The sequence below is a fragment of the Hemicordylus capensis genome, chromosome 1 (assembly GCF_027244095.1).
Source record: "Hemicordylus capensis ecotype Gifberg chromosome 1, rHemCap1.1.pri, whole genome shotgun sequence".
NCBI classification, from domain to species: domain Eukaryota; kingdom Metazoa; phylum Chordata; class Lepidosauria; order Squamata; family Cordylidae; genus Hemicordylus; species Hemicordylus capensis.
In genome coordinates, this window is record NC_069657.1 from 77,648,481 (window position 1) to 77,676,406 (window position 27,926).

Genomic DNA, 27,926 nt, shown 5'->3' on the forward strand with positions numbered 1-27,926 from the left:
AAGTGTCAGCAAATCTGAGCTAGACTTTCTCCATGTGTCTGCCTACAAGAGTTGTACTGCTAGTCCCTTATCCCCTGGAGTGGATAGTTTACCTTCAGAGTCATAGCTATGGAGCTCTAGGGGTGGGGCTGGTGCCCTTAGGGAAATTTCAGGCCCGTGCCCTTAATTGTCAGTTTATTGTCTTTAAAAAATAATAATTCAGATGTATAGAGATATAAGAAAAATATGTAAGCAGTATCCTACCGAAAGTCAGTAAGAAATAAAGCTGCTTTTGACACCTGGTGTTCTGGTATGTGAGTGAAAATGCACTGCGCTCATTGATAGGCACTTGGGGACTCTATTGAATACAACAATGGATATTTATATACCGCTCGGGCATAACTACTATTAGGCAAGGGGAGGCGGCTGCCTGGGGGCCCCCACGCCTTGAGGGCCCCCCCGAGGCAAGTCACATGACTATATATTGTGAATTGTGTGTGTATCAGCGAGGGGCCCATTTTAAAATTTTGTCTCTGGGCCCACTCCAGCCTTGTTACGCCCCTGATACCACTTTTCAACAAAAGTTCCCAAAGCGGTTTACAAAGAGAAATAAAAATAAAGAAAGATGGATCCCTGTCCCCAAAGGGCCCACAATCTAAAAAGAAATGTAAGACAGACACCAGCAACAGCCACTGGAAGGGATGCTGTGCTGGGGCTGGATAGGGCCAGTTGCTCTCTCTCTGCTCAATTTCAAAAGGTGCCTCTTTGCTCAGCAGGGGCACAATATGATTGTGTTATCTTACTTTCTTAAAATGATTTAATTCTTGAAATAGACCACTTGTAAGACATTTGCTCTTTGTACTGACTTACGGTATCATCCCCCATTCTCCAGGGCACATTTAATACCCACCACTACAACCTTTCTAGCTAGAGGCCCACCTATCCTCTGCTCAGGGGGATGAAACTATACGTGTATATTCCCTTATTTCCAACCTTTGACCAAAATCAGCATTGTCATCTCTGCTCCCAGCACATTAATAATCCCACAGTTGCTCCTTCTGAACTTATATCATTTTCCTCCCCTGCTATTTTTTCCATCTCCATGTTTGGATTACTTTCAGTTCCTTAAATCTTTGTTTTTCACAACTGCCCTTTCTTCCAGTCATCCAAAGTATATTTTCTTCTTTCTACCCTTCCTCTGCCATCCTCCCTCCATTATGGTTCATCCTTGACCCTTCAAGCTCCGCCCCTCATTCCAAAGGAAACCGTATTGACTGTTGCTATAGACGGAATCCTCCTGTGCCACATGTGAACTCCCCTTCCTATCTTGTCTATGGCCCACCTGCTGTTGCAGGAGTCTTCTGTGTCCTGGATAAGAAGCTGGAGTGGTGTACTCTGGAGGATTCTTCCGCTTTCTGGGGAAATGACTAACAAACTTGTGTGGCTGCTGGTGCTGGTCTTGAGAAATAGCCTGAGGGACACAGTTGGTCAGATGCCACCTCAAGGATTTAGGTATGTGTCTTATGAGGTGACCATCCCAAGGAAACTGATTCCTAAATATGGAGAAGAAGAACTCCAGAATGTCAACTACTGGCTACAGATTGAGGGGGAAGGCTACGTGGTACATCTCAAGTTGAAAAAGGGTTTTGTCCCTAAGCACTTCCCTGTCTTCACTTACAATGAGAAGGGGGACCTCCAGGTGGACTATCCATTCATCAGGAGTGATTGTTTCTACCATGGCTTTGTATGGGGCAAGCCTCTCTCTCTGGCTGTTCTCAGCATGTGCTCAGGAGGACTCAGGGGTCTTTTGCAAGTAGGAAATAAGACATATGTCATTGAACCTGTCCAGGGCTCTGCTAGCTTTCAACATGTGGTGTATCAGCTGGAAGAAAAGGAGGGTACTGTCCATATGAGGTGTGGGCTAAAGGAGGAAGAACCAAGTCGCCAAAAGCCCACAGTCCAGAACACAGAGAATATAAGAGGCAAACGTGCTCCTGAACAACGCTGGTGGACGCATGCCAGGTATGCAAAGGTTGCAGTGGTGGTGGAACATGAACGTTATGTCCAGTTTGGCAAAAATGAAACTCTTATTGCTAACCAAGTGCTAGATATCATCCACATTGCCGATTCACTCTATAAGCCACTCGGTGTTCATGTATTTTTGGTTGGCCTGGAGATATGGTCAGAAAAGAACTTCATAGCAATTGCTGATACACTGGAACCGATACTTGATGATTTCAATCGATGGCGACAAGACATACTTGCACCACGCCTAAGCCATGATGTTAGCCACTTGTTTGTATATAAAACTTTTGGAACCACGCTTGGATTAGCATTTGTTGAAGGTGTGTGCAATCCAGAACATGCATCTGGTGTTGAGTCATATACTACGTCCAATTTGCTCTCTTTTGCTCTCATTTTTACCCATGAATTGGGACATAATCTTGGCATGTTCCATGATAAGGAAGACTGTACATGCAGTGTATCAGACTGTATCATGTCCCAACGTCAAACTCATTCTAATCAGTTCAGCAACTGCAGTTTTAGTAGTTATTACAGACTAATGACTCATGGTAATACAGAATGTTTGAGAATACCTCCAGACCATCAGAAATTGTATACACTCAAATACTGTGGAAACAAAATAGTGGACTATGGAGAGCAATGTGACTGTGGTTCAGAACTCCAGTGTGAAAGGGATCCATGTTGCCAATCTAACTGTATGTTGCGTTCAGGTGCTGCTTGTGCTTCAGGGAAGTGTTGCTCCAGTTGTCAATACCTTCCAGTAGGAACAGTATGTAGGGAGAGGACTAACTTTTGTGACCTCACTGAGTATTGCAGTGGAACATCAGAGAGGTGCCCAAAGGATGTCTATGTGCAAGACGGAGCCCCGTGCTCCAGTATTGCATATTGCTATCATGGTCTGTGCAGTACTCATATCAAGCAGTGCAGAACAATCTTTGGCAAGAAAGCAACAGTTGCTTCTGAAAGTTGCTTTGGAAAAGTGAATGCTCAAGGTGATCGCTTTGGCAACTGTGGCATCACAACCAACTCTTATAAGGAATGTAAAGCTAAGGATATCTTATGTGGCAGGATTCAGTGCGAAAATGTTGATAATTTGCCTTATTTGGAGGAACACAGCACAATCGTTCAAACACCTCTTGGCAATAGGCTATGCTGGGGTACAGACTACCATGGCGGAATAGAGAAAGTTGATATTGGAGCAGTGACAGATGGCACTCCTTGTGGCAGAAACATGATGTGTATTAATAGGAAATGTAGCAGAGTGTCTCTCTTGAAGTATGACTGCAACATAACCAAGTGCCATAATCGGGGAATATGCAACAACCACAAGCATTGTCATTGTGATTATGGCTGGGCCCCTCCGGACTGCCTAAATAAAGGTTATGGTGGCAGCATTGACAGTGGCCCCCCTCCAAAACGCAAGACTAGCAGTGTTGGTGCAGGAACTATTGTAGGAATAGTATTTGCACTTTCTGCTACTGTTTTTGGTGTTGGCCTGTGTGTGTATTATGGGGATAGACTGAGACAGCCATTCAGAAAGTCGAACACAAAATTATATCCAACAGCATGAACACAGAAGTGAAGCCTACCTTAGTTCACAGGAATGAACAATGCACTGTGGGTCAAAACCTTACACAGCAAATACTGGCCATCTATTATTTTAAATTACTATAATTTAGGTAATATATGTTAGCAATCTATAAAATATGTCTTTAGAATCGAGAAGGCTTTACTTAAAAAACAAAAAAAACAAAACCTGTGTTTTGATGGAGCTGAGTCCTGCACACATCAATTTATGAAAAGCTTGACAGCATCCGCAGAGGAGACCCCCTGACCTCAGAGTTGGAACTTAATGACTCTTCCTCCTTTTTGCTATGGACCTTCTCAAATTCCAGGTCTGTTAGACAGAAGTTATCAGATTTCCAGGGTATTATTTATTTGAAACCGTATATTTCACTTATTAGCTCCCAAGAGGTTCTTAGATCAGCTTCCAAAAGATTATCACAGTTAAATCACATTAAAGCCCAGTTTCAGCCACAGAAATAATAACATAATTTCACACCATGCCAGGATTATTCAGGCAAAGTGTTCTGCCCTAATCCCTGGTCTTCCAAGATCACCATTTGGTCATGGCATTGCTCTTCCTCTTCTGCCTTCCAAACAGCAGTTTGTGCTGAGGCCCTCTGAGGCAAGGAAATGAAGCTGAGCAGCTGCAATTTGCTCCGCCCATGATGGAGGCAAATCTTCCCTTGCTGGTAGTTGGCAGTTGCTAGGCAGCAGCTCCTCCTGAGGCCTCCTGAGCCAAGCAAGGGACCAGAGGGAAGTCATAAACTGGAGTTCCCTGAGCCTATGATGGAGCCAAGGCTTCTCTTTGGGCAACCTTGGCCCTCCTCCTGCTGCTGTTGAACTACAGTTCCCCAGCCAATTTGTATTGTGGTTGGAGATTATGAGAGTTGTAGTTCAAAAACAGTTGGAGAGTCAAGATCACCTAGCCCTGCCCTTGCTGATGAGGTACATCAGGATATTGGATTTGAGTTGAGTCCTCCTCCATGTGTTCTGCTCATCTGTCTTGCCACTTTAGCTCCCACAGCTCATCTGTATCCCTTGGGGCTAACTCAGGCGTGCGTCTCACATCCTCATCCCCTCAGTCCTATCAGGAATACTACAGCACATGTACCCCCAACACATTAATTAGTAAGAAGCATGTGAGAGCACCTTCCCACCCTTCCTCTTCCATTACTCCCCCATTCTGTTCTGCTCTTGACTCACCAAGCTCCGCCCACTTTCAAAGGAAACCCTACGGACTGTTGCTATGGACAGAATCCTCCTCCTCTGTCTCATATGAAGACCTTCTTGCTCCTGGCCCACCAGCAGCTGCAGGGAGCTTCCTTCTTGCTGGATGAAAAGCCAGAAAGTGGAGTGGTCTGGCAGATTCTTCCCCTGTCTGGGAAAATGACTAGCAGCTTTGTATGGCTCCTGGTGGTGATCTTGAGAAATAGCCTCAGAGAGGCTGCTGGCCAAACACCACCTCAAGGGTTTAGGTATTCATCTTATGAGGTTACCATTCCAAGGAAATTGACTCCCAAATATGGCCATCAAGATCCCCAAGATGTCAGCTACTGGCTACAGATTGAAGGGAAAGGCCACATGTTACATCTCAGGCAGAAGAGAAATTTTGTCCCTAAGCACTTCCCTATCTTCACCTATAGTACAGAGGGGGACATCCAGGTGGATTATCCTTTCATCAGAGATGACTGCTTCTACCATGGCTTTGTACAGTACAAGCCTCTCTCTTTGGTCACCCTTAGCACATGCTCAGGGGGACTCAGAGGTCTGTTGAGATTAGACAATAAGACCTATGAAATTCAACCTGTCCAGCCATCTGACAAATTTCAACATGTAGTATATCGGTTGGAAGAAGAGGCAGGTGCAGTCAGATTGAGGTGTGGCCTAACAGAAGAAGAGAGACATCATCAAGAGAACATGATACACAGCACAAAAAATCTAGCAGGCAAAACTGACCCAGGAGGGGACTGGTGGACACACTCAAGGTACGTGAAGGTTGCCATTGTGGTAGAACATGAAAGATATGTCCAGTTTGACAAAAATGAAACTCTTGTTATTATGCGAGTTATGGATGTCATACATACCGCAAATTCATTCTATGAGCCACTCAATGTTCTTGTAACTGCAGTTGGACTGGAGATATGGTCAGAAAAGAACCTTATAGAAATTTCCAATGACATAGCTCAAGTCCTTTCGGAATTTACTAAATGGAGAAAAAACACCTTAGTTAAACGTCTAGCGAATGATGCGGGTCACTTATTTACATATAAGCGCTTTGGAACAACACTTGGATTAGCATATATAGGAACAGTTTGCCAAAACGATTGGGCAGCTGGTGTTGAGTCATATATGAGTTCCAGCTTGTCCTTTTTTGTTAATACGTTTGTTCATGAATTGGGACATAATCTTGGCATGCGCCATGATGAGAAATACTGTACTTGTGTTCAAAGAGCCTGTATTATGGCTGCTGCAAATGAAAACTCTGATAAATTTAGCAACTGTAGTTACGCGGATTATTTCAAATTAAGGAACTCTCATTGCTTGTTAATTCCTCCAGACCCCAGTAAAGTGTATAAACGTAAATACTGTGGCAACAAAGTAGTGGACAATGGGGAGCAATGCGACTGTGGGTCAAAAGTTCACTGTGAATCGGATCCATGTTGCCAGTCTAATTGCATGTTGCGTTCAGGGGCCAGTTGTGCTTCTGGACTGTGCTGCACCAAGTGTCAGTATCGCCAAGCTGGAACCATTTGCAGAGAAAAGATTGGCAACTGTGACCTTCCCGAGTACTGCAATGGGACTTCAGAGCACTGCCCGGAAGATGTTTATGTACAAGATGGAACGACATGCATGGATGGTGCATACTGTTATCATGGGAATTGCTCTACTCACAATGGCCTCTGCCAGATTATCTTTGGCAAGAAAGCAAGAGCAGCATCAGAGGCTTGCTTCAGAAAAATCAATGCTCAAGGCGATCGGTTCGGCAACTGTGGCCTCAGGCATGGCATTTATAACAGATGTAAAGCCCAAAATAGTTTGTGTGGCCGAATCCAATGTGAAAACGTTGATGAATTACCTTCTTTGGAGGAACACAGCACCATAATCCAAACACCGGATGGCAGTAGGCTATGTTGGGGGACAGACTATCATGATGGAATGGATTTAATTGATATTGGAGCAGTGAGAGATGGAACTCCTTGTGGCACTGACATGATGTGTGTGAATGGAGAATGTATCAGTATGTCTCTTTTGCAGAATGACTGTAATGTAACAAAGTGCCATTATCATGGAATATGCAACACCCACCAAAACTGTCACTGTGATTATGGCTGGGCCCCTCCAGACTGCCAAAATAAAGGCTATGGTGGCAGTATTGACAGTGGCCCCCTTCCAAAACGCAAGAGTGTCAGTACAATGACTATTGAAGGAATTGTATTAGTCATTTTTACTGCTTTTGGTGCTGGCTGTGCTATATACTACAGGTTTGGAGTGAGACGACCATTTGAAAGATGAAGTACAAGATTCTATATAGGATGAATGCAGGAAGGAAGCCCACAGTAGATCTCAGAAGCAAACAATACTGCACAATGTGACAAACACCTATACCAGAAATATTGGGTAGCATTATTCAAAAGTATATTTGACTATGCTAGGTTTTGATTATTGTTTTTCTTTTAAAAAAACTGCTGTTGATGCAATTTGTCTCATAGGAAAACACTGTATTCCTCCACAGAGAACAAACCTCCTCTTATATGCTGAGGCTGTCTCTCTCTTCTAACCCACAGAATCCCCTCCTTTTAACTCACTGGGAGGGGGAAACCCACCAGCCCACTGAAATGGAAAACTACATACCCAGAGAGCAGAAGCTTGTTCCCAACTAGGAGGACCCCCTGCCCACCACAGAAACCCACGTAAGCACTGGTGTTATTTGAATAACTGAGACTCGGTGCTCATGTTATACTTGTTGCATGGGGATTGGAAGACAACTAAATTCCCAATGGGCACAGAATCAAGCCGGCATGGTGAATCCCTGTCTGTATCACAAAGCCAGCTGCTATATGAGTACTTGCAAAAATGAAAGTGATGACTGTGATAGCAAAAAAATTAATGTTGTAATGGCACAGTATAGAGCAAATTACAAAAGGCAGAGCGCTTAAGTACTGAATGTACAAATACCAAAACTGCTTGCAACACAAAACTTGAAATATCAAGATCTACAGTCCAGTATGGGTGAACAATTACTCAAAAGGCCTTTGGAACTGATGAGAGAGCTCCTTGTATTCTGACTTATAACCTTCTAAACTAATTCTAATTAAAAGTCAGTCCGTTCATCTATTCTGAATTCTCTTTATTTAAGGAAAATGGTATCAGTAAAAAAGAGCACTCCTTTGCTCCAGTGTTCCACAGGCCTTTAAAAAGGAATGGCAAATTCCCTGTTACTAAAAGTGGTAAAAAGTAATAATAATAAATACTTCAATAGTGCATAGTAGCTGTGACACTGCAAAATGCTGCTGATAGAAGATTTGCTCTGCAGTCTTTCTAAATGCCAAAATACATTACTGGATCTCCCATTTTGTTTAAAAACAAAACAAAACATAATAGCAGCTATAGGAAGGAGGGAGGGGCAGGGATCGGCATAGAGAGGGCTGAACTCTTATGTTCCATATGATTTCCCAATCAACTTAGTCTATACTGTAATTACGAAGAATGTATTATAAAAATATATGTACAAATAAATATTATATGTATGTGTAAAAATGTTATATGTAAAAATAAAGGAACAAACTACTTCTAAAACTTGCCAAAAAGTGGGGGTGGGTGGTCCTCAAAAAGTAGAAAAAACCTCACAAGTTGTAATCCTATGCACATTTCCCTGGTAATAAGCCTCACTGAACACAGTGAGTCTTTCCTCTGAGTAAGCAAGAATTAACTTCTCCTATTAGACAGTGGCCCTGTTCGGACATAATGCCAAATCAAAGGTAAACATGCCAGAAGTTTGAGTTTGTGATTGCCTGAAAATTTTTGCTCCCAAACCTGAATTTGAACCCTTGGTTTGTAGTGAGTTTTGCTGAGTCATCCAAATTCTATAACCTGAGTTTGTTGCTTGAGCTCCTCCCATAACCATAGAGAGGCCAGCTAAGCGCAGCCCATAACTGTGTCAGTTCTAGGGCAGCCATGTTTCTTGCTGGCCACCTCTCAGAGCTGATGCCCTGCTCTCTGCTGTCTCCTTAACCCTCCTACTGCTGCTTGGCAAGAGAGATGTTGTGTCCTCACAGTTCCTGCATGTAAAGGGACAGAGCAGCTTTGGGGAAAGCACGCTTTAAATAAAAGGAGAATAGACACACGTGCATGGAGTCTTTTCATTGACCTAACACCTGATCTAGTCCCATTCCTGGGGCTCTTGGATCTGATCAATGTACTGTGGTTTCTTTGGCTATAATGTACATAAAGGTGTGCGGGGGCGGGTTGGCAGACGTACATGTTCAAGAATCCTAAGGGAAGACACTGGTTGCTGGACCACGGAAAGGTCAGGGCTGCTCGTCTGGTACTCCAGAAACAGATCTAATTGACTTCCAAGGAGGGGATATGTATATCAAGGCAGGCAAAGAATCCTGGGGCTTGGCTCACTGTAACCAAGGATGCCACTAGCCTAGCAGACCCAGGAAAAGCAGTGAGAAAGACCCAACAGACTCCCATCCTTGTGCCGGCTAGCCAACTATGGGGGTTATCCTTCTCATGAGAGGGCCAGTCCACAAGAGAAAACAGAAACACTAATGTGTTTCAGCTCTCCGTGTGGCTGCACTCTCATGAGGTAAACCTTCCAACTATAGGTGTCCCTGCTGTTGTGAGGCTCCCAGCAGCACTGGTTAACAATAGAACTCACACTCCACACCTTCCTCCTTGAACCCAACCCTTCCAGACTTCAAAGTAGTCCGGGCCACTTGGGGTGTTGGAGAGGTTTCAGGTTGGGTGGGCAGACAACGTGAGACTGGGGATTAATCCTAAATCCCAGGCTAATCAGTATAATCTGGACCCAATGCTGTGGTGAATGCAAACCAGCTACCACAGGGCATTCTGGGATGGCACACTCATGGATTAGAATGGCCCCAGGCTAGCCAGGTGACTGTGAGCAGCAAAACTGAGCATGGAGAAGTGTTGTGGAGAGATCAGACTCTTTTAAGAGGCACTTATATTCTCGGTTCCCGGCAGTTGCTGGGACTGGGATGGATGTTGCCAAGGGACCCTTCCCGGGGCTTTGGTGGAACTGTCAACCGAGTGGTAAAAGCCCTCCAGTCGGTATGCATGTTTCTAGGGCCAGGCACTCTCATGAGAGAGTGTTCCACTCTGGAGCAGGATTCATCCTCATCACATAAGGAGAATCTCTTATGCGATTTAATCCTGCTCTAGATGGACGGTGCTTCTCATGAGCTTTGGCTGAGACCAAGCATGCTTGCACCCAGGGGAAGGGGCCGACCAACTTGTACAAAAAACAGAACAGTACTACCAAAAATCGAAGGGCCAAATCCTAAGTAATCTCGACTTATTCCTTGCAATCTCATCTTATCCATCCATACATAAGCACCCATACATGGGACAGGGATGGGGGTCTAGAGGAGGGGAAAAAACAGAGGTCCCTGGAGAAATGGGGAGGGGGCTTAAGTGATTTGGGATTACATCAACACAATATCTTTATTTCATGACTGTGCTAGTATGGTTGTTCTGGCCATTCCCTCCCCCCCGCAAAAGTTATATGTGCAACATATTCATGATTTCTGACACTGATTTTTCTAAAATTAAAAAATCCTGTTTTCTCTCAAAGGGAAAGGCATTTCACACATTTCCGGAGGCACTGTGTGTGTGTGTGTGTGTGTGTGTGTGTGTATATGTGTTATATATATATATATATATATATATATATATATATATATATATATATATATAAAATTTTATTTATTTTTCAGTCGCTTTCTGGAGATGGTGGTCTGTACACATTCTAAAGCACTTGGATTAAAGTGCTAGAATTTTTGAAAGCAAAAGATGTCAACCCTAAGCAGAATTGAGCAGTTAGAAGTTGGCTCCTGAACAAATAAGAGTAGGAGTGTCTTTGTAACAGACTTCCCACCCCTGGATGGAGTCTAGGACTAAGTTATCTTCTGAGCGACCAATAACCTCAGTAGCAGGACTTGCAGCAAAACAGAAACAGAACAGAATTTTATGCTAGTAGTCTGGATTTGCTTTTATTTAGAACAGTTTAGGGAGTTGTGAAATCAAGCATATTCAATTTCAATGTATTTCCAATGAATAATTTATCTTTAAATCAGTTAGGGATGTGCTCAATATGCAATTCAGCATCTGAATTGCAGCACAATCCCTTTAAAACTGAGGGCTTCCATAGCCCCTTTAACACAGAAGAGAGCAGGTCCATCACTGCTCCTCTTCCACTCACCATTGCCTTACATTGCACATGCATGCGGAGGCCATGTGTATGCTGGCACTGCGCAGAATGCCAAATCGTGTTTCGGCACATTTCTAGAATCAGTAGCCTACAAACTACTGGGCACAGTGAATGTTTTTCTGCATGGATGGAGAGAAGAGCCAATTTCTGCAGTGTCTGAAGGCCCATTCATAAGTTATGTTCAACACTCATACAATGAGTGTACACAGGTACAGATCTGTACATGCTTACAGTCATTCACACATCATGTTGAATGATTGTACACTTTCTATTTATACCATGCATTTGAGAGGCCTGTACCCAGATTCACTTTTAATATGAACTCAGTTACAATCATTCACACAAACACATGTATGAGTGAACAGACATCTGTACACTTGTACAGCATAATGTCTGAATGGGACTTGTGCCTCCAGAAAATAGTCTCTGAGTGTGCTACAACTCTCAGGAACATACTTATGGGAGACACAGATGCCTGCAAAGTAGGCATGTGCACGAACTGCAGTTTATGCACCAGATCAAATTTGGATCGTTTCATGGTTCCGCAAACTGGTTCATTATAGTTCGGTCCAACCATGAACCAGTTCAGCAGTTCGAGGGCGATGAAGGGGTGGAGCAGCTAGCGGCACCTTTAAAAATGAGTAAGCATGTCCTTACCTGCGTGACCGCCACGCCAGACAGCTTCCTACTGTGGCTGTTTTTCTCCTGTGGATCTTGTAATATTCTCTCTCATGGCTTCACTAGACTCTCTTTATCAGGATTTCCCCCCACCACAGGGTCAATGTGGGTATCAGGTTTGTGGGGGCACTCAGCTAACTGCTTTTGCTGCCCCTACTTAGTGTTAGTGGGTGGAGCAGCCATTATTGTGGCTGCCACTCCCCCCCCCCAAGCCTCAGGGGCCCTATGATGGCCCTGGGCCCTCAGCCAGTGCCCAAATCGGCAAGCCTTGCAAAGTGTCTCTTCTTGCTTTTTATCAGGACTTAAGTCAGGAGTCCACAGTTTCATCTGCGGATCCTGGATTACTCCCCTGAAGTCTACGTTCATCAGTTACTATACCCCTCCCAGTGGTTCCACTTGGATTATCTAATTATCCATTTAAAACATATGTGCGCTGCTGTTCATAAATTCAGTATACAAAAATTCATGAAGATAAAAGTGGTTCACATACAAAATAAAACAAAACTAGTTAAAATCACTATGGAAACACAACAATTAGCCGATGAGAGAGCTCCCCGGCCGCCTTTTGTCTCCCCACTCAGGGCACTCAGGTCGTTGCCTGCCGAACCACTCTGGAGGTGTATTCCCATCCCAAACACTTCCTATAAAATGATGAAGGCCAAGTTGAGCATGTCTCTGTTCTGAGTACTCTCCTCTAAACAGGGCAGCGTGGTGAGGTAGGGAAATGCACTCGTTGAGGTCCCAAGAATGAGGACTACAAATCCCAGAAATCTTAGCGGCGGCGGCGCCGCCTTCCTTCCTGGTGTGAGAGGCTGATGAAACTGAAAGTGCTGCTGCTGGTGCAGCCTGCGCTGCAGCCACTTTGGCCTGGTGGTGACTTCACCTTCAAACGTGTGGAGTGGAGAGGGGGGTGGGTCGGATCGGGTGGGAGGCAGCGCCTTGTAAGAGATCAAACCATGAACGGAGGGGTGGGCTCTCTCCTCTCCGAGGAAGTGATTAATCTCACCAGAGGACCGTCAGGTACAAAGTCAACGGGGGCGGGAAGGGGATGGGAGGCAAGGTGGGGGGAGCGGCGGCGGCGGCGGCGTGGGCTTGACTCGCTGGCTTTCGCTACTGAGACGGGATCTGCTGCTCCTGTCGCCCTAGCCTTCCCTGAGCAACACCCAACTCTGCCGGCTTCTGAGTTGGTAGGAAAGCGCCAGGCGGAGGAGGCCTGTATCCCTCTGAGCCTTCTTGCCCAAGTTGCAAAGCGATTTCTAAACCTCTTCGGTGCGCGTGGGACTGGGAGAGGAGGAGACCTGTGCCGGGGAACGGCTGCAAAACAGACCCGGGAGAAAAAGCGGCTCCCAGTTGGTGTCGCTTCTCTCTTGCAGCTGAAGGGGAGAGAAAGGTTAACCTTCCTTTTTGGCTCGCATCTCGTCCCGGGAAAGGCGGAGCCTGTTCAAGGCCGTTCGATGAAGGGGAGTTCTTGTTGTGTGTGGAGTGTTTTCAGAGATGGTATTTCAACAAAAAGTTCTCAGAGCAGTTTACGTAGCAAAAAGAAACGAAAAGATGGTTCCCTGTGCCAAAGCGGCTTGCACCCCACTGAGAAGTGAACGTTCGAGACTCCCCCCCCCGCCCCACTAAAAACGGGGGTACATTTGGGATCTGCATTTTAAGTTGCAGTGGACCTGTCTGTATGCTCCAAAGGGGGCTGGGAAATAGAATGGAGTGTTCTCACTCCAAGATGCTTACGTCCAAGCGTTGCTGAAAGTATGTGTTATTGAAAGGGAGCATGTCTTCTAATGGTGTTGATTTAAAGGATACAATACTTATTTTCTCACCATGCCTTGCTGCAACCTGTGTCTAATATCGGGTAAGCTCCAAACTGTCATGATTGAGCACAATAAGAGTTAGTTATGACTAACTTGAGTCCCATTAATTTCAGTGGAACGCAGGCATGACCAATTTAGTCGAAATGTTATCCATTGTCTCCCCTTCAGCTGCAACAGTGGAGCTGCTGTTCCAAGCCAGTGTGGTGGACAGGATCAAGTATCAAACCCAGCCCCCAGTTCAAATCTCTGCTCTGCCACTCACTGATCTCCTGACCTTGCATACCTCACAGGGTTATTGGTAGTGTGGCATTTTGGCCCCTCTACACCCTGGCAGCAAAACCTCTCCTCTTTCCTGCTTGATCTACTGCCACCATTTATTCACTACAACCTTCACTGGAATTTTTCTATAATAGTTAATATTCATTGCCTTTACTAGGTGGAAAATGCTTTAGCAGGGGACTACAGCAATAGAGAGTTAATCCATTGAGTTAGGAGGTAAAGAGAATTTATTATTCCTCCAAAGAGTATCCTTTTAAATCAGAAAATAAAGGTTAACTATTTACAGGTTTCTTTATGATATCTGTCTTTGATTATACTTATTCTTTAGTTTCTAACATTGGGCTTTCATAAAACAGGTTCTTTAGTGTTGTGGATTGAATCCTACATTTTTATTGAATCCTTCCAGTATTTTCTTGCAATGGCTCTGGTAGTTATAAGTGGCTGGTTTTGACCTTAGATGCTGTTGTGAAGATGTCTTATAAAATACTTCATACTTTTTCTTCCTAACTTTCTTTCCACTAGCTGCTTCCCTTAGCTCCAGCCCTCCATACCACCTTCTGCCTTACCCTTTTATTTTAACTGATTATTTTTGGTATCTCCTTTTTATAATATCTTAAGAGGGCTTGTAAGTAGGCTCCAATCAGTTGGCAACAGTTGCCATGCTGCTCACCTTCCCACAAAGCTTCCAAAGCAGACAGTGTACACAAACACTAAATTCTGAACTAAACCCTTTCCCCTGCGAATCAGTTCTTCGCTGTGAGTATGAAGTGAGGTTGCTCCTATGTGTGTTGCCCTTAGCAGAAGAAGGCAACACAGACATTTATTAATAACATATGTCATTAATAAATAATAACCCAGGAGGTCATAAAGTAGAGTTCTACCACTTTCAGTAAATTAGGAAATGTCTGAGGCTCAAGATGGTCTGGTATTCATGTGATGAGCAAGATCCAGCATAGTGCTAAACATACATTATATTGTACATGTGTACAGGTGTCTGTACATGTGGACATGTTCTTGTGTAGAGTGGAAGCCAAGCCAGTATGTAAAGCACACTCTCTGTTTGAGTCCCTGAGGGTACGTGTGCTCATTTTCAAAAATGAACCTGGATATAGGCCCCTCAAATGCAGGGTACAGACAGGAAGTGTATTAGTGTTGCTGCATTGAACACAGATTGTGAATAGGGCTCATAACACCAGCATTTCTTAAGAGAGCTCCTGTCTTGACTTCTAGCCTTTGGTATCTTATATGATCAATGCTGACTGGAGAGCTGACACTGCTGGAGGTGACGCCAAGATGCCATGGGCCACATACCTTGATACTGATACCAGAGTCGGGGGCGGGACCAGCCCTGCCTCCCTCACTTGACCTGCCCCCCCCGCCCCCACACCTCATCTCCATGTTGCTGGGACTTTATCAACTGTAGATCAGCAGTGAGGGAGGCAAGAATGGAGCTTCTGGCTTTGCTAGCTGGACACTTTTTCTCTCTCGTTCTCTTCCCCACACCTTCTGCCCACAGGCTTGTGTGCTGCACAGTTGCTCCCAAAATAGGGCAGACACTACCCACAAGCCTGTGGTTAGAAGGTGCAGGGGGCAGTGAATGAGAGAAAAAGCCTTCAAGTAGCGAAGTATTTATTATTATTATTAACATTTATTATTATCATTATTATTTACCTCCGTTCTCACTTCCCTTGCTGCCGATGCAGTTCAGAACCCACATGCCAGAACATAAGGCAGCTGAGAGATGGGGAAAGCTGGTGCAAGGGAGGTGGGGGTAGGGCACTGCCGATGGCATTGGGGGGCTGGGACAGAAGTGGGGGGGGGGCAGGAAGGGAGGCTGGCAAGGCAGCCAGGAGCCAGGGAGTCATGGTGGCAATGGCATACTTGCATGGCACGGGGTGGGATGGCCACAGTTGCTGTCCCATGTCCCAGGAATCTCCTGAGGCTCTTGCCTTGCCTTGCCTCATGGATGAGCTGTCCCTGTGTAATGTATGATGCCTGCCCATAACAGTTTGTGTGTTGATGATGATTAAAACTGCACATGTTGTGGAAGACATTTTGTATTTTGAAGTACCAGTAGTAGTATTCGGTCTATAGCAGTAGGCTATGTTCCCGAACAGCAGCAATCTTTCTATGTGAAGGTATAGAGCAGGGATTCTCAATGTTGGGTCCCAAAATGTTATTGGACTTCAGCTCCCATAATTCCCAACCAAAGGCCACTGGGGCTGGGGATAATGGGAGTTGAAGTCCAATAACATCTGAGGACCCAACTTTGAGAATCCCTGGTATAGAGGACTGAGAGATGGGGTATAAGAGGTTTGGATAAGCTCCTCCTTTTTTAAAAAGGCAAATTAGTCTGCAGCTAAGCCTGGCTAAAGTCCAGGTTAAAAACTGTTTTGATTTGGGTCCCTCTCTGCCTGCGCACCCACTGCCCAGAGAATAAATTTGCATGCACACCTAATATAAGATTCAAAGTTTTATTGGCAACACACCAGTCACAGCAAACAGCAAGGCAGCAGAATGATTGCCAGCAGCAGCAGCAGCCTCAGCTAAGCAGGAAACATTGATGCTAAAGCCACAACCCAATCCATTTTAGAACTTGGCAGAGATCCCAGTGGGACACTAAAATCACCGGTGGGGTGGCCGAAATCATAACCTAAATTAGGATTAGATGATAGTGACCATGGTGTTTTCCACACAGGTCTTTTAAAGCCCATTAGCTCACATCTCCGGAATGGAGGGTGTGCGTTCACATATCAGGTAGATTACCCCAAAGTCCCTGCTAGCTATTGGGGAGCACACACTATTTGAGTTTTTCACTGTGGGTTACAGTGTAGCCTGGTTTATATCTGGGGTAAAAAAAATCAACTTTTGCATCTATTTCCCAGGCCCCTTTGGAAGGGTGTAGAACAGAATCTGGGATTTGTGGGGCAAGTGAGGTATGAGCACGAACCATTCAAGTCCCAGTTACCCATGCCTTGGAAATGGGGTTTGAGGCTCTGAGCAAAGTTAATTGGGCTTTCCCCCTCCTGCTCAGTAAATTGTTATTTAAATTTATTTTGTTCTTCTGAAAAGCATGAAGAAGGCCTGGTTCATGTCTAGAAAAGGCATGAACTGGGTCTTTTCTGTAGTTGCCCAAGGACTCTGGAGTGTGCTTCATAATGAAATTAGAGTTTCCCCTTCTCTGAATGTTTTTAAGAAGGACCAGAAAACATATCTGTTTAGCCTGGCTTTTAGTGTATTGTTTTAAAGCTTCGGGTTCTAGAGTTCTTGTTTGTATTGTATTAATCATGTTAATGTTGTAATGGTTTTTAGATTGTGAACCACCCTGGGACTTTTTTTGTATGGGGCAGTATAGAAATATACTAAATAAATAAGAAGAGAGAATTGAAAATTTATCCTTTGTGATTGCCTTCACTTTGCTCCCTGGAATATTGAGAGTGAGTGAACTATGGCAGGAGAGTGGTTGAACATTTCAAACCCAGGTTCCAAACTGCAATAACCCACTTCTATTTATATATATATATTTATTTTATTTATGTTTTACCATATGTGCCTGATTTCTCCCCCCACCCCCACACACCTTTCTTCGGAGTAATCAGAGGCAAGGGAAGTTAAGGCTCCTATATTTTAATATCTACAGGTTGTTTGTATGGTTTTTGCTTGCTTGTTTTTATGGGCATATCTTGTCTTGCAGGAGGTGAAAAAGTCAAACATAGGAAAATATCCCAACCCATCTTTTAAAAATAAGGGGAATCTGTACTCCTTTGCATATGATCATCCTCTTAAAAAAGAAATTCAAGCAAAAAGAAGAAAATAGTGAGTGATGAGTAGCGATACCACTGGTGCAACTCATCTTAGGTTGGGCTACAATTCACCTGTAGGTCCTTGCTCAACAACTGAAGGCTAATGAACAATGGGATGTGATTTACTGGGACATTCTGGATTCTGGGGACATAATTTCTTGATGTCTAGCAATATGCTCCATGTATAAAATATGTGCCTCCCACTGCTAGAACTACAGTGAATATTAGATGCATCTTGATCTAGCTTGTTAAAAGCTCCTAGAAGCTGACAAGGCAGCCTTCATCTGGACTCACTTGGTGCCTTTTCTTTATGACTTGCGCTGCTTGATCTCACACTTTCCCCAGTTTCTTCTTGGTGCTGTACTGCTGCCCTGGTTACTGATCACTGATCACTTGCCTGACTGTGGTAATTACTTTCGACCAACAGTTCTGAGTAGCATCTCCCAGAACCTGACCCAGATCTTGGCTTCAGATCTGTGCAGTAGAGCCTTCATAAGAAAAAGCTCTCCTACTTTTGGTTGGTTAGCCAAAGTGGAAGTGATAGTGAAGATGGAAATATCAGTTCTCCTTTTAACAAGATTGGGAGTCTCAGTCCTAAGGACTACACATGGCACTTCCACTGTTTTTATCTGCCCTTGTCTACATCACTATGGCTCAGATTATTTGTCCATATTACCTTTGATCCAGCTCTGGGCTTTTGTTACTTATTCCATTTCTAAGGACAAAAAGTTGCATGAAGATTCGGAAGGAGTTCCCGAGGATGAGTGATAGTGTGGGACTCTCTTTAGAAATAGTTGGGTGAATTCTCAGTAAGTGGCCCCTGAGGAGCTGCAGTGCCTCTCTTCCAGTCTGTTCTTGCTGAACCAGTTTGCACATGATACAGTCCTCCACCATTCCAGAATGTGGTTAGAGGTTCATGTTTGACTCATTTCCCATTGGAAACTCTGTGCATAGACAGCTAGCTCATGAGGGTTGTGATCCTAACTCTCCCCCTGGTGCTCACATTCCGTGTATAGGGTGCTTTTGCTGGGGAGGCAGCCAAACGTGGAATCCATCATCTGCCTTCTCTAGGGGGCTGGTATGATACCAATAGCCTTATGATAGGAGGGACAAGAGTGGAACAGAAAAGACTATTTTATAGCACTTCAAGAAGATGAAAGGTCCAAGGGAAATAAGTGTGCTTGGGCACCTGTCACCAGAAGACGCTGCCTCTTTGAAATTGCACTTAATGGTTATCAAACAAGCCAGTGATGAGGGAGAGAGAAAGCCGTGTCCAAAAAGGAAGTATGTAAGATATATTATACATACCTATTTAGGAACATAGGAAGCTGTCTTATACTAAGTCAGACCATTGGTCCATTAGCTCAGTATTGTCTACATCAGGGTACTCCAGATGTTGCTAAACTACAAGTCCCATCACCCCCAACTACAATTTATTGTGGCTGAGGATTATGGGAGTTGTAGTTCAGTAACTTCTGGAGTACCACTGGTTGGGAATCTCCTGCAGTGACTGGCAGCGGTTCTTCAAAGATTCAGGCAAGCATTTTGGGTCTCCCATCCAGGCACCGACTGCATCAAGATTATTATTTATTTATTTATTCTGTTTTTATATCGCCCTTCCAAAAAGGCTTAGGGCGGTTTACAATTAAAAACAGAAACCATTAAAACCAATAACAATTAAAACAGAGATATAAATATTAACACCCATTAAAAAAATCTTAAAAAACAATCATAACAAAACCCTGAAAATCAGGTTAGCATTAAAACAATTAAAACTAATAAAAAACCCTGAAAGGCCAGGCCAAACAGATGGGTTTTTAGGGCTCTCCTGAAGGTCAGTAAGGAATTAAGATCACAAATTTCTGCTGGAAGTGCATTCCACAGCCAGATGTGCTTAGCTTCAGGAAGGTGACTGAATCGTATGCTCTTAGACCAACTCCAGGACATGCATATGTGTGCAGTGTAGTTCATTTGTTTGTTAAAACCTAATAATGTGACTCATAGGTATTTCCTTGGTCTTATATAAGAAAACCTGATGTAAAATACTGAGGAAACAACATAAATGATGTCTCACTGTTGCTCTTCATCTTCCAGGAGATGACTAGATAGCTTTCTTCTAGTATCTCTTCCAGTGGCAGCTGGTGAGGGCAGCGAGAGGCACCTTTAAAAGTAAATTAGAAGGTGCTTACCAGGGGTAGTGCCACACCTGTAAATTGCCTTAAGCAGTGGCATGTCACCCAGCATTTCATGTAGGGCAGCGGCACAGCCCTGACCTCTGCACATGTGTAGAGACCATTTGCGTGATCAGCAACACCATGCTGACTTCTTTGACACCATGGGACATCGTGTGTGTGTGTGTGTATTTCTCAATAGGAGTTGGCAAAGTGTAGATTTTTATTAATTTGATTTGTATCCTGCCTTATCTCATGAACTACTGTTTAAAGAGTGCCACCTTCTTTCTCTGTGCTTCCTTTTTGCCTTCATCTGTATTTTTAAAAAATTTGACTTCCAGTTACTCGTGAAATTATCTACTCGGATGTCAGTGCTGAATAAAATGAGCCTGTAAAATTCCAGAGGGGTAGCTGTGTTCTTTTGAAGCAAAAACAGACTCTTGTGGCACCTGAAAGGACTGACTGACTTACTAAGGATTAAGGATTTACTATGGAATAAGGTTTGAGTCCACTTGGGTATTCCCTCTATAAAATAGGTTATGGCCCACAAAAATGTATGTCGTAATAAATGTGTTGGTCTCATTCCACAGTCCATCAGTCACTCTTAAAGGTGCCACGAGATACTGTGTTTACTTTCAGAGAACAGCACGTCCAGTGAGCACTCTTGAACGTGCCAGGATGGGTATTAAAATTCCTTTTTGGGGGAGAAACGTGATGCAAGTACACCTACACAAATGTGTTTTCTTTCCCAGTGTACACATCAGCAGAGCCAGTTCAATACTTCCCCCTCAATAGGGTGATTGTCCCCTTCTAACATGAGTGCACACCCCAGAATGCAGGCTTCCCGTTTGTACAGAGAACCAGTCATGCTAGAAGCGCTATGCAAGACAGGGCTCCTGTGCAATTTTCAGTATGGTGGGTACCCTTTGAACTCATCTGTTCCAAGCTGCAGTTTAATTTGCCTGTATGGTTCAGCTGGCCCTGCACACCAGGAAGCTATTGGTTTCCCATCAAGAGGCTTGGCTGCACACAATTAACCATTTTGCTCCTCTGCTCACATTGTTTGATATGTTTTTCTACAAGGAAGCTAGTTAGAGCGCACCTCCTCTGCTTCTGGTACCATGTTGGCCAGATTGTTTCAAGCAGATTGATTGAAGGTTGTAGGGTGGGCAACCCCTTCAGCACTCCAGCTGTTGTTAAACTACAACCACCATCATTCCCAGACAGTCACAGTCTTTGTCACTGGGCTTAATTTAGGGCATTATTTGGCCCAGCTAGAAAGGAAGGGTCTCCGTTAGATGTTGTGATTTGCTTCTGATCTTGGAGATTCTTATTTCATTCTCCCTTGTTCTTGTTTTTCTTAGGCTTGGGTTTTAACATAGTTGGTGGTACAGACCAGCAGTACATCTCCAACGACAGTGGCATCTATGTTAGCCGGATTAAAGAAAACGGAGCTGCTGACCTTGATGGTCGCCTACAAGAGGGAGACAAAATTTTAACAGTAAGTAGTTGAAGCCCCTCCCTTGAAATAGTTAAGGGTTCAAGAATAGTGGCTGGCATCTTGCACAGCCTTATGAGGACGGAGCAAGAGCTCCATCCTCGCAAGGAGCAACTAAACTGACCGAATGTAAGGCTTGCTTTGCGGGGGAGGGGGAAGCCATTTTTGTTTCTCTCCCTTCCTTCCAAAAGCTCTTTTGATGCCCAGGAATATGTTTGTGAGGGGTGCACAGACCTTCACGGATGTATTCCTAGCCTCAAAAAGGGCTTTTGTGGGAAGGAAAGAGAAGCCAGATCCATTGTTTCCAATGGAAGTAGCATAGCAGAAGTGCTTGTGTGCTATTCTAGGACACTGCTGCCCTGTGGAGCATCACCATCAGAGCTGCCTTTCACACTGAGCAGCAGGTCCCAAACCAGCATTCCGCAGTGTGGAATGTTGGCCAAGGTCTTTAAGGCCACCAGAGATGTTGGACCTCCTGTGTTTGCAAGGAGCATGTTCTGTAGCTTGCGGGTGGCTAAAAAGAAGGCCCAGCTCTCAGTCACCGCCAAACAAGCAAGCGGCAACTGCAGGCAGGCTTCCCAGGTGACTATAATCAGCATTGGGGATTGCGTAGAATCCTGCTAACTGAGCAAAGTGCTAACTGAGTTAGTCCCCTGCTAATTGAGCAAAGACACACATCTTTCCAAAGTGGTGATTCTTTTTATTTAGCAGAGGGAGAGCAGCTGGCCTTATCCGTCCCCAGCACAGCATCCCTCCAGTGGCTGTTGCTGGTGCCTTCTGTTTCTTTTTTAGATTGTGAGCCCTTCAGGGACAGGGAGCCATTTTATTTATTTATAATTATGTAAACTACTTTTGGAACTTTGGTTGAAAAGTGGTATATAAAAATTTGTCATATTCTCTTAGGTAACCTGGTACTAAGTGAATCAGGGCTTTATAGGTAATCACTAGCATTTTGTATTTTGGCCAGAAACTTACTGGCAACCATTGCAGTGATTTTAAAACAGGAGTGATAGGGTATCTCAGAATTCTTCTGGTGACCAGTCTGGCTGCTGAATTTTGGACCAAATGACGTCTCCAGACAACATTCAAAAGCAGTCCTACCAGTGTTCCCTCTAAAGCGTGTGCGCATGTGCATGCTAACACATTTGTTGATGTCCGCTCAGTTAATTTTAGATCCCGCTCAGAATGAATCAAGAAGGTCCCACTCTGAATGCATTTGCGTGCACACTGCCTTGATACGGCTGCCCAGAACAAAACTCATTCCGCACACAGATGAAAAAAATTAGAGATAATACTGAGTCCTACAAACTTTGGTGTGTGTTTTGTTTTTTCCCCTCCCCAGGTTAATGGCAAAGAGCTGAAGAACATGCTGCATCAGCATGTTGTGGATCTGTTCAGGGCTGCAGGCGACAATGTCTCTCTAAAAGTTCAGCACAGGGTGTGTATTCTGTTTGGGGACCAGCCATGGATGGGTGTGTGCATCAGGCTGCTGCTTCTAGGACAACCTTGTCAGCAGTGAGCCTAATCAAGTTTAGGAAGGAGGGGCCCTTGTCTCTAGATATTGCAAACTCTTGGGTTTCTCTTACTGGTGCTTTTCCGTTCTGTAGGAGGGAAACAACATGTTTTAAATAGGGTATATCCATGCCACTGCAAAGATGGTCTGCAATGCAAAGGGATCCATTAGTTCTCCTGCTTCGTTGCAATGTAAACAACTGCTACTGTGTACATCAGGGGTGTCTAACCTTGATCCTCCAGCTTTTGTTGGACTACAACTCCCACCATTCTCAGCCACTGTGGCTATTAGCCAGGAATGATGGGAGTTGTAGGCCAAAATCTGCAAGAGATCCAAGGTTGTACACCCTTGGTATACATGGAGGTACATTCATAAGTAACATTTGTCCTGTGAAATGGCGAGGTTAAAATATCCATTTTGAGCCATTTTGGAAGGGCGGTATATAAATCAAATCAAATAATATAATATAATATAATATAATATAATATAATATAATATAATATAATCTCATGACAGCTTTGTAATGGAAAAGGCTTGAGCATGAGGAAATTGAATCCATGCTGACAGTTTGAATATCTGTGATGTTTTGTCCCTTGATTGTTGTGCCGGGAGGTAGCTACTACACTTCATTACTAATGTCATGCACTTGACAGGCATTGTAAGCACAAGAGAGAGAGGTCTCTGCTCCAAGCAGATTACACTATAAAGTTTGACAGCAGATAGAGAGGAGAGACAAGAAAAGAAATGCAAGGCGTGAATGTGGGGAAATGTGTTTACAAATGTTTACCCTTTGGCGTTGTCGAACACGAAGATGGTCTGTCAATGGATAAGCAGTAAGGGTTCATGGAAAAGGTGGGTTTTCGAGGAAGGCCTTTTAAAGCCTGCTATAAGCAGAGGCAAGAGTTTGGGACTCTTATCAGTTATCTCAAGTATACAATATGGAAATATGACTGATGTGGAATAGTAAATTTAAAAACTTGAAAAGAAAATTAGGTTGAATACCATAGGTGTAGTGTTTGTGTTAAATTGGGTAAGTGTATATGCTGCCCTTCAATATCAGATATTTTCAGGGCAACTAACAGCAAAGAATAAAAACAATAACCTAAAAACACAACATTATCAAAAATTACAGGATGGAACAGCGACTAAAATTCAAAACTAAATGCCTGGGAAAATAAAAGGACCTTTTGCCTGGCACCTAAGTGATGACAGAGGAGGTTCCAGCTGAATCTCTGGGAGGAAAGAATTCCATCAATGGGGTACAACACCAGAGAAGGCCTTGCTTCTCCCGGCAGTTTGCTCCTGCTGACGTTTCCAAGGCTTTTCAAAGGCTGTCATGTAAAGCATGTTACAGGAATCCAGTCTAGATTTAAGTAATGTATGGGTAGCCAGATATGCCCTATACATATCCAGACTGCTTTTGTATGTTTGGGTTTCCCCCCGCCCCACATTTCATGCGCAAGCCTAAGCTGAGCAATAGCAGTCCTGGCCAGAGTTGGGCTAAGGAGTACTCCCACACTATGGACCTGTTTGTCACGTTTGTTTTGAGAAGCACCTGTTCCTTACAAATTACTACTCTCTCTTACTCTAACTCCATGTCCCTAATAATGTTGCTCTTCTTCCCGTTGCAGCTGCTGCCTCAAAATGGCCCCTCGAGCCACCGAGGGGATGGGGAGCCAGGAGGCATTCCCTTGGCTGCAATTTTGGTGCCGGGGCTGGCTGTGGTTGTAGCTGTCGTGTGGGCCTGCCTGCGATATCGACAGCGGGTGTGACCAGCCCCTTTGCTTTTAAAGACCTCGGTGCAGAGAACAAAACTACAGACCTATGAAGTAATTTAAAGAGAGCCAATCGACAATTTTATTCTGAACTGACCTTGGGGGAGGGAGGGGAGAATGAGTTGCCTCATGTAAAGTTGCTGCTGTTCGTGATGCCATTCACTTCATGTATGGGGAGGTGTAACAGGGAGGCAAGGGTGTTGGCTGTAAACTGGGTGCTCCCACTTCACTGGTCCTGCAGAAGACGGGACAGTCCTCTTCTGATCTGTCTCTGTCCTGTGAATTTTCATATGTTCCCATTTTTGTTTTTTTAAACATGAGCTGCAATTCAAGAAGCTGTACAGCAAGTCTCTCCTGAGCAGAGGGTTTTCCTTTGCTGCCTGGCAAGCGGCTTCTGAAACTTTGGGGCATTTCCTGGAGTAGTTGCCACTGTCGATGTGGTTGAGAGAGCAGGGCTGTGGTGCCCTAGAGGATATAGGGAAGTGCTCTTTGTCTGTCTGAAGGGGCTTTTGGGATTGCAGGCACGGCATCTAGGTGGGAAGTGCAAAGGACTATGGATATTTTGTATATTAAACCTGGCTTGAGAATTTGTCCTTGCTCTCATCTACTTCCCTTGCTCTTGGTCAGTAATGAGATGAAATAATGATGGGGGCGATCTATTTCTTTGCCTCAGTACGGTTTTTGGGTTTGGGGGTGGGGTTGTTTTAATGAGATGCCTTAGAGAAACCTATTGAGTTTAATCTGTGGCTTTCCAGTGGGAAGTTTCCACTTCAGGTGGGCTGCTGACAGAAATCAAGTGGTGAATGTTTGGGTTGGTCCCGAAGAAGCAGGAGGGGGTGTGCTGTCATGCAGCTGTGGTCAACCTGAGGCTCTTCAGCTGTTGTTGGGCTTAACCTTTAACCCCAACTCCCATCATCCCAAGCTGCAATTTACTGTGCCTGGGGATGATGGGCATTTTAGTCTAACAGCAGCTGAAGAACCTCAGGTTGGCCTCCCCTGATATGATGGGGAAGGGAATGAGAGAACTAACTGGTAGATGACTTTGACAATAAGCCTGTGGTCACATGTTTGGAAGCAAGTTCCACTGAAGTCAATGGAGTTGTCTTCCAAGTAAATATACTTCTAGGATTCACGTGCAAAGAAGAGGTTCCAAAGAGCTGCAATGGAAGCTTTTAACCACGTGTTAACATATAATCTAGTAAGAATGGATGTTATGGAAGGCTCGTTTAGAAGAAGTGAGTAAATGGATATGGGGGTGGGGGAAGGGAATGTCTAACCTTAAGGTAAATTTTCTGCCTGATAATCTATTAGAAAAGTGCTGTTTCAGGTTATTGAAAGCTAGGCCTCTTTGAATGGCCAGAGCCAAATAATGTGCACACTCCCCACCCCTGACTTGGCACAGAGGCAGCTGTTTCCACTGCTGACCTCTGCACAGAGTGGTGCTTTTTACAACACTAGGGGTGTGCACAAAATAGATCTTGTGTTCTGTTTCAAGCTCAAAACAAAATGCAGATGGCTGAAACATTTCTTCGAAGCAGTGGCTGACCTGTTTTGACGGAACAAACTTGAAACATTTCAAGTGTTCCAGCCATAGAGAACAATGGGGAAACTTGAAGCACCCCATTGTTCCCCATGGGTAGCTCCTAGGGACACCAAAGTGGGTTGTATGGTAGGGTATGATGGGTGCTACCTATCACCCAACCCACAGAAGAAATGGACAAGCAGGCAACTTAAAACAAGTTTTTTTACCTTTCCCCCAAATCCCCCATAGGATCCATTTCTTTTCTGGGTTGGATGGTAGGCAGCACCCACCATGCCCTACCACACAACCCACTTTGGTGTCCCTAGGAGCTACCCATGGGGAACAATGGGGTGTTAGTTTCCCCATTGTTCCCTATGGCTGGAATAAGCTGTATTCAAGAGTGCAGTGAACACAAGTTTGTGTGTGTTTTTGGCACCCTGCCTTGAAAAACACTGCAGAAGCACACGGTGTAAGGGAATCCGTCCCTCTCAACACAGAAGACACTTTTTGCAATCACAGTCCAAAAATGGCCAAAATAGAACCACTGACCCAGAATCCACTGCCAGTCACAGTGTCTGTGCTGCAGTAATATCAATGGCACAAGTTGTTCTCTCATACACAAGTATTACTCCTTCCTAGCATTGCAACAGCTGCCACAGCAGCATCCTTACTTAGCAGCAAGCATAGCCATAAAGCTCAACGTGAGCAACTTCAGCCACATTTTGATTGAGTCCACCTTGCAATGCAGATTGTAGAGCAGAGCAGTGAGTGAAGTACACGTTAGTCTCAAGGCCAGACATGGAGCTCATTGCAGCAGTCACCAGGAAATATTGCACACAGAGAGAGCTGTCACCGTCCATCTCACAAACAAACAAAACCACAACTGAAGGAAGGAAGGTACCCAAGTTCTGCCTTTATCAATCTGTGTTCCAGCAAAACCCAATAGTAGTTATAGTAGCAATAGCACAGCATTTTATACTCTGTGCGGAAAAAAGAAAACCACAAAATCAAACCGACCTTCCTCTTCTCTGTAAGGGGGCTCTCTGCCTCCGGATCTCTTAGAATATATTTTGCAATTCCCTCCAAAAATGTCCCCGCTCCTCCCTTCCCCCAGGCAATGGGGGCACAGTTGCCTACGACAACACTTGATTTGTACGATAACAAGCCAACCAAGAAGCAAGGAGATTTCAAGCCAATTGGAAGCCAGTTCCAGAAAACAAATCAGCAAAGGAAAAAACAGCCCTTCAAAATGGAACTTGAAACATTTCGATTGAAATGTTCTGCTTCAAACTCAAACAGGCCCATCTGAGCTCAAATCAGCCCATTTTGAATCAAATCGTTTTCACGTCAGAACGTTCTGCACATCCCTACCAGGGTGGGCCCAAAAGAGAACCAAAACTGAAGCAACATTCAGGAAGGTGCATATGGAGAGCTGGGAAATGGTAGTGTTTACATAGAGGAGGACTACCCTTCCAGTGCTCCATATTCTCCTTCTGGGGCACTGCTGCAGCTTGTCATGGCTCCGATGACTCCAGGGCTCTCCTCAGTGCTGTGCACACAACCATTCTGTGCAGATCTGAGTGGCGAAAATGGCCACCTCTACACAGGATGGGGGGTGGATGTGCCTATGCTTTGACTGTTTGAAGCAAAATAATTGCAAAGCCCTATTTGGGTAGAAAGTTGTCTCCTCCCCCCTCCCCCCCCAGATAGCTCCTTACAGATGATGATATGCTATCCTCTGGGGTCTTGGTCTATGACTGCTGTCATGTTGAAATATTGGATGATGTGGTCTCTGGAAAATGTACTAATATATGGAGTGGAGGATAATCATGGCAACATTCATACTA

The 27,926-nt window shown here is 44.4% G+C and overlaps 3 protein-coding genes across 3 annotated transcripts; all 3 read left to right on the top strand.

The window, feature by feature from the left end:
* Nucleotides 1-1,295: 1,295 nt before the first annotated feature.
* LOC128340017 (disintegrin and metalloproteinase domain-containing protein 20-like) lies at nucleotides 1,296-3,609 on the top strand. The gene has a single exon (XM_053284621.1). The coding sequence runs from the start codon at nucleotides 1,313-1,315 to the stop codon at nucleotides 3,572-3,574; it is 2,262 nt and encodes a 753-aa protein (XP_053140596.1). The 5' UTR covers nucleotides 1,296-1,312; the 3' UTR covers nucleotides 3,575-3,609.
* Nucleotides 3,610-4,833: 1,224 nt separating this feature from the next.
* Nucleotides 4,834-8,884, top strand: LOC128340018 (disintegrin and metalloproteinase domain-containing protein 21-like). The gene has a single exon (XM_053284622.1). It carries the CDS (start codon nucleotides 4,846-4,848, stop codon nucleotides 7,081-7,083), a length of 2,238 nt encoding a protein of 745 aa, XP_053140597.1. The 5' UTR covers nucleotides 4,834-4,845; the 3' UTR covers nucleotides 7,084-8,884.
* A 3,620-nt stretch (nucleotides 8,885-12,504) lies between these two features.
* Nucleotides 12,505-25,148, top strand: SYNJ2BP (synaptojanin 2 binding protein). Its single transcript, XM_053284625.1, has 4 exons — nucleotides 12,505-12,724; nucleotides 21,136-21,272; nucleotides 22,612-22,707; nucleotides 24,414-25,148. The coding sequence occupies exons 1-4, from the start codon at nucleotides 12,520-12,522 to the stop codon at nucleotides 24,552-24,554; spliced, it is 579 nt and encodes a 192-aa protein (XP_053140600.1). The 5' UTR covers nucleotides 12,505-12,519; the 3' UTR covers nucleotides 24,555-25,148.
* The last annotated feature ends 2,778 nt before the right edge of the window (nucleotides 25,149-27,926 follow it).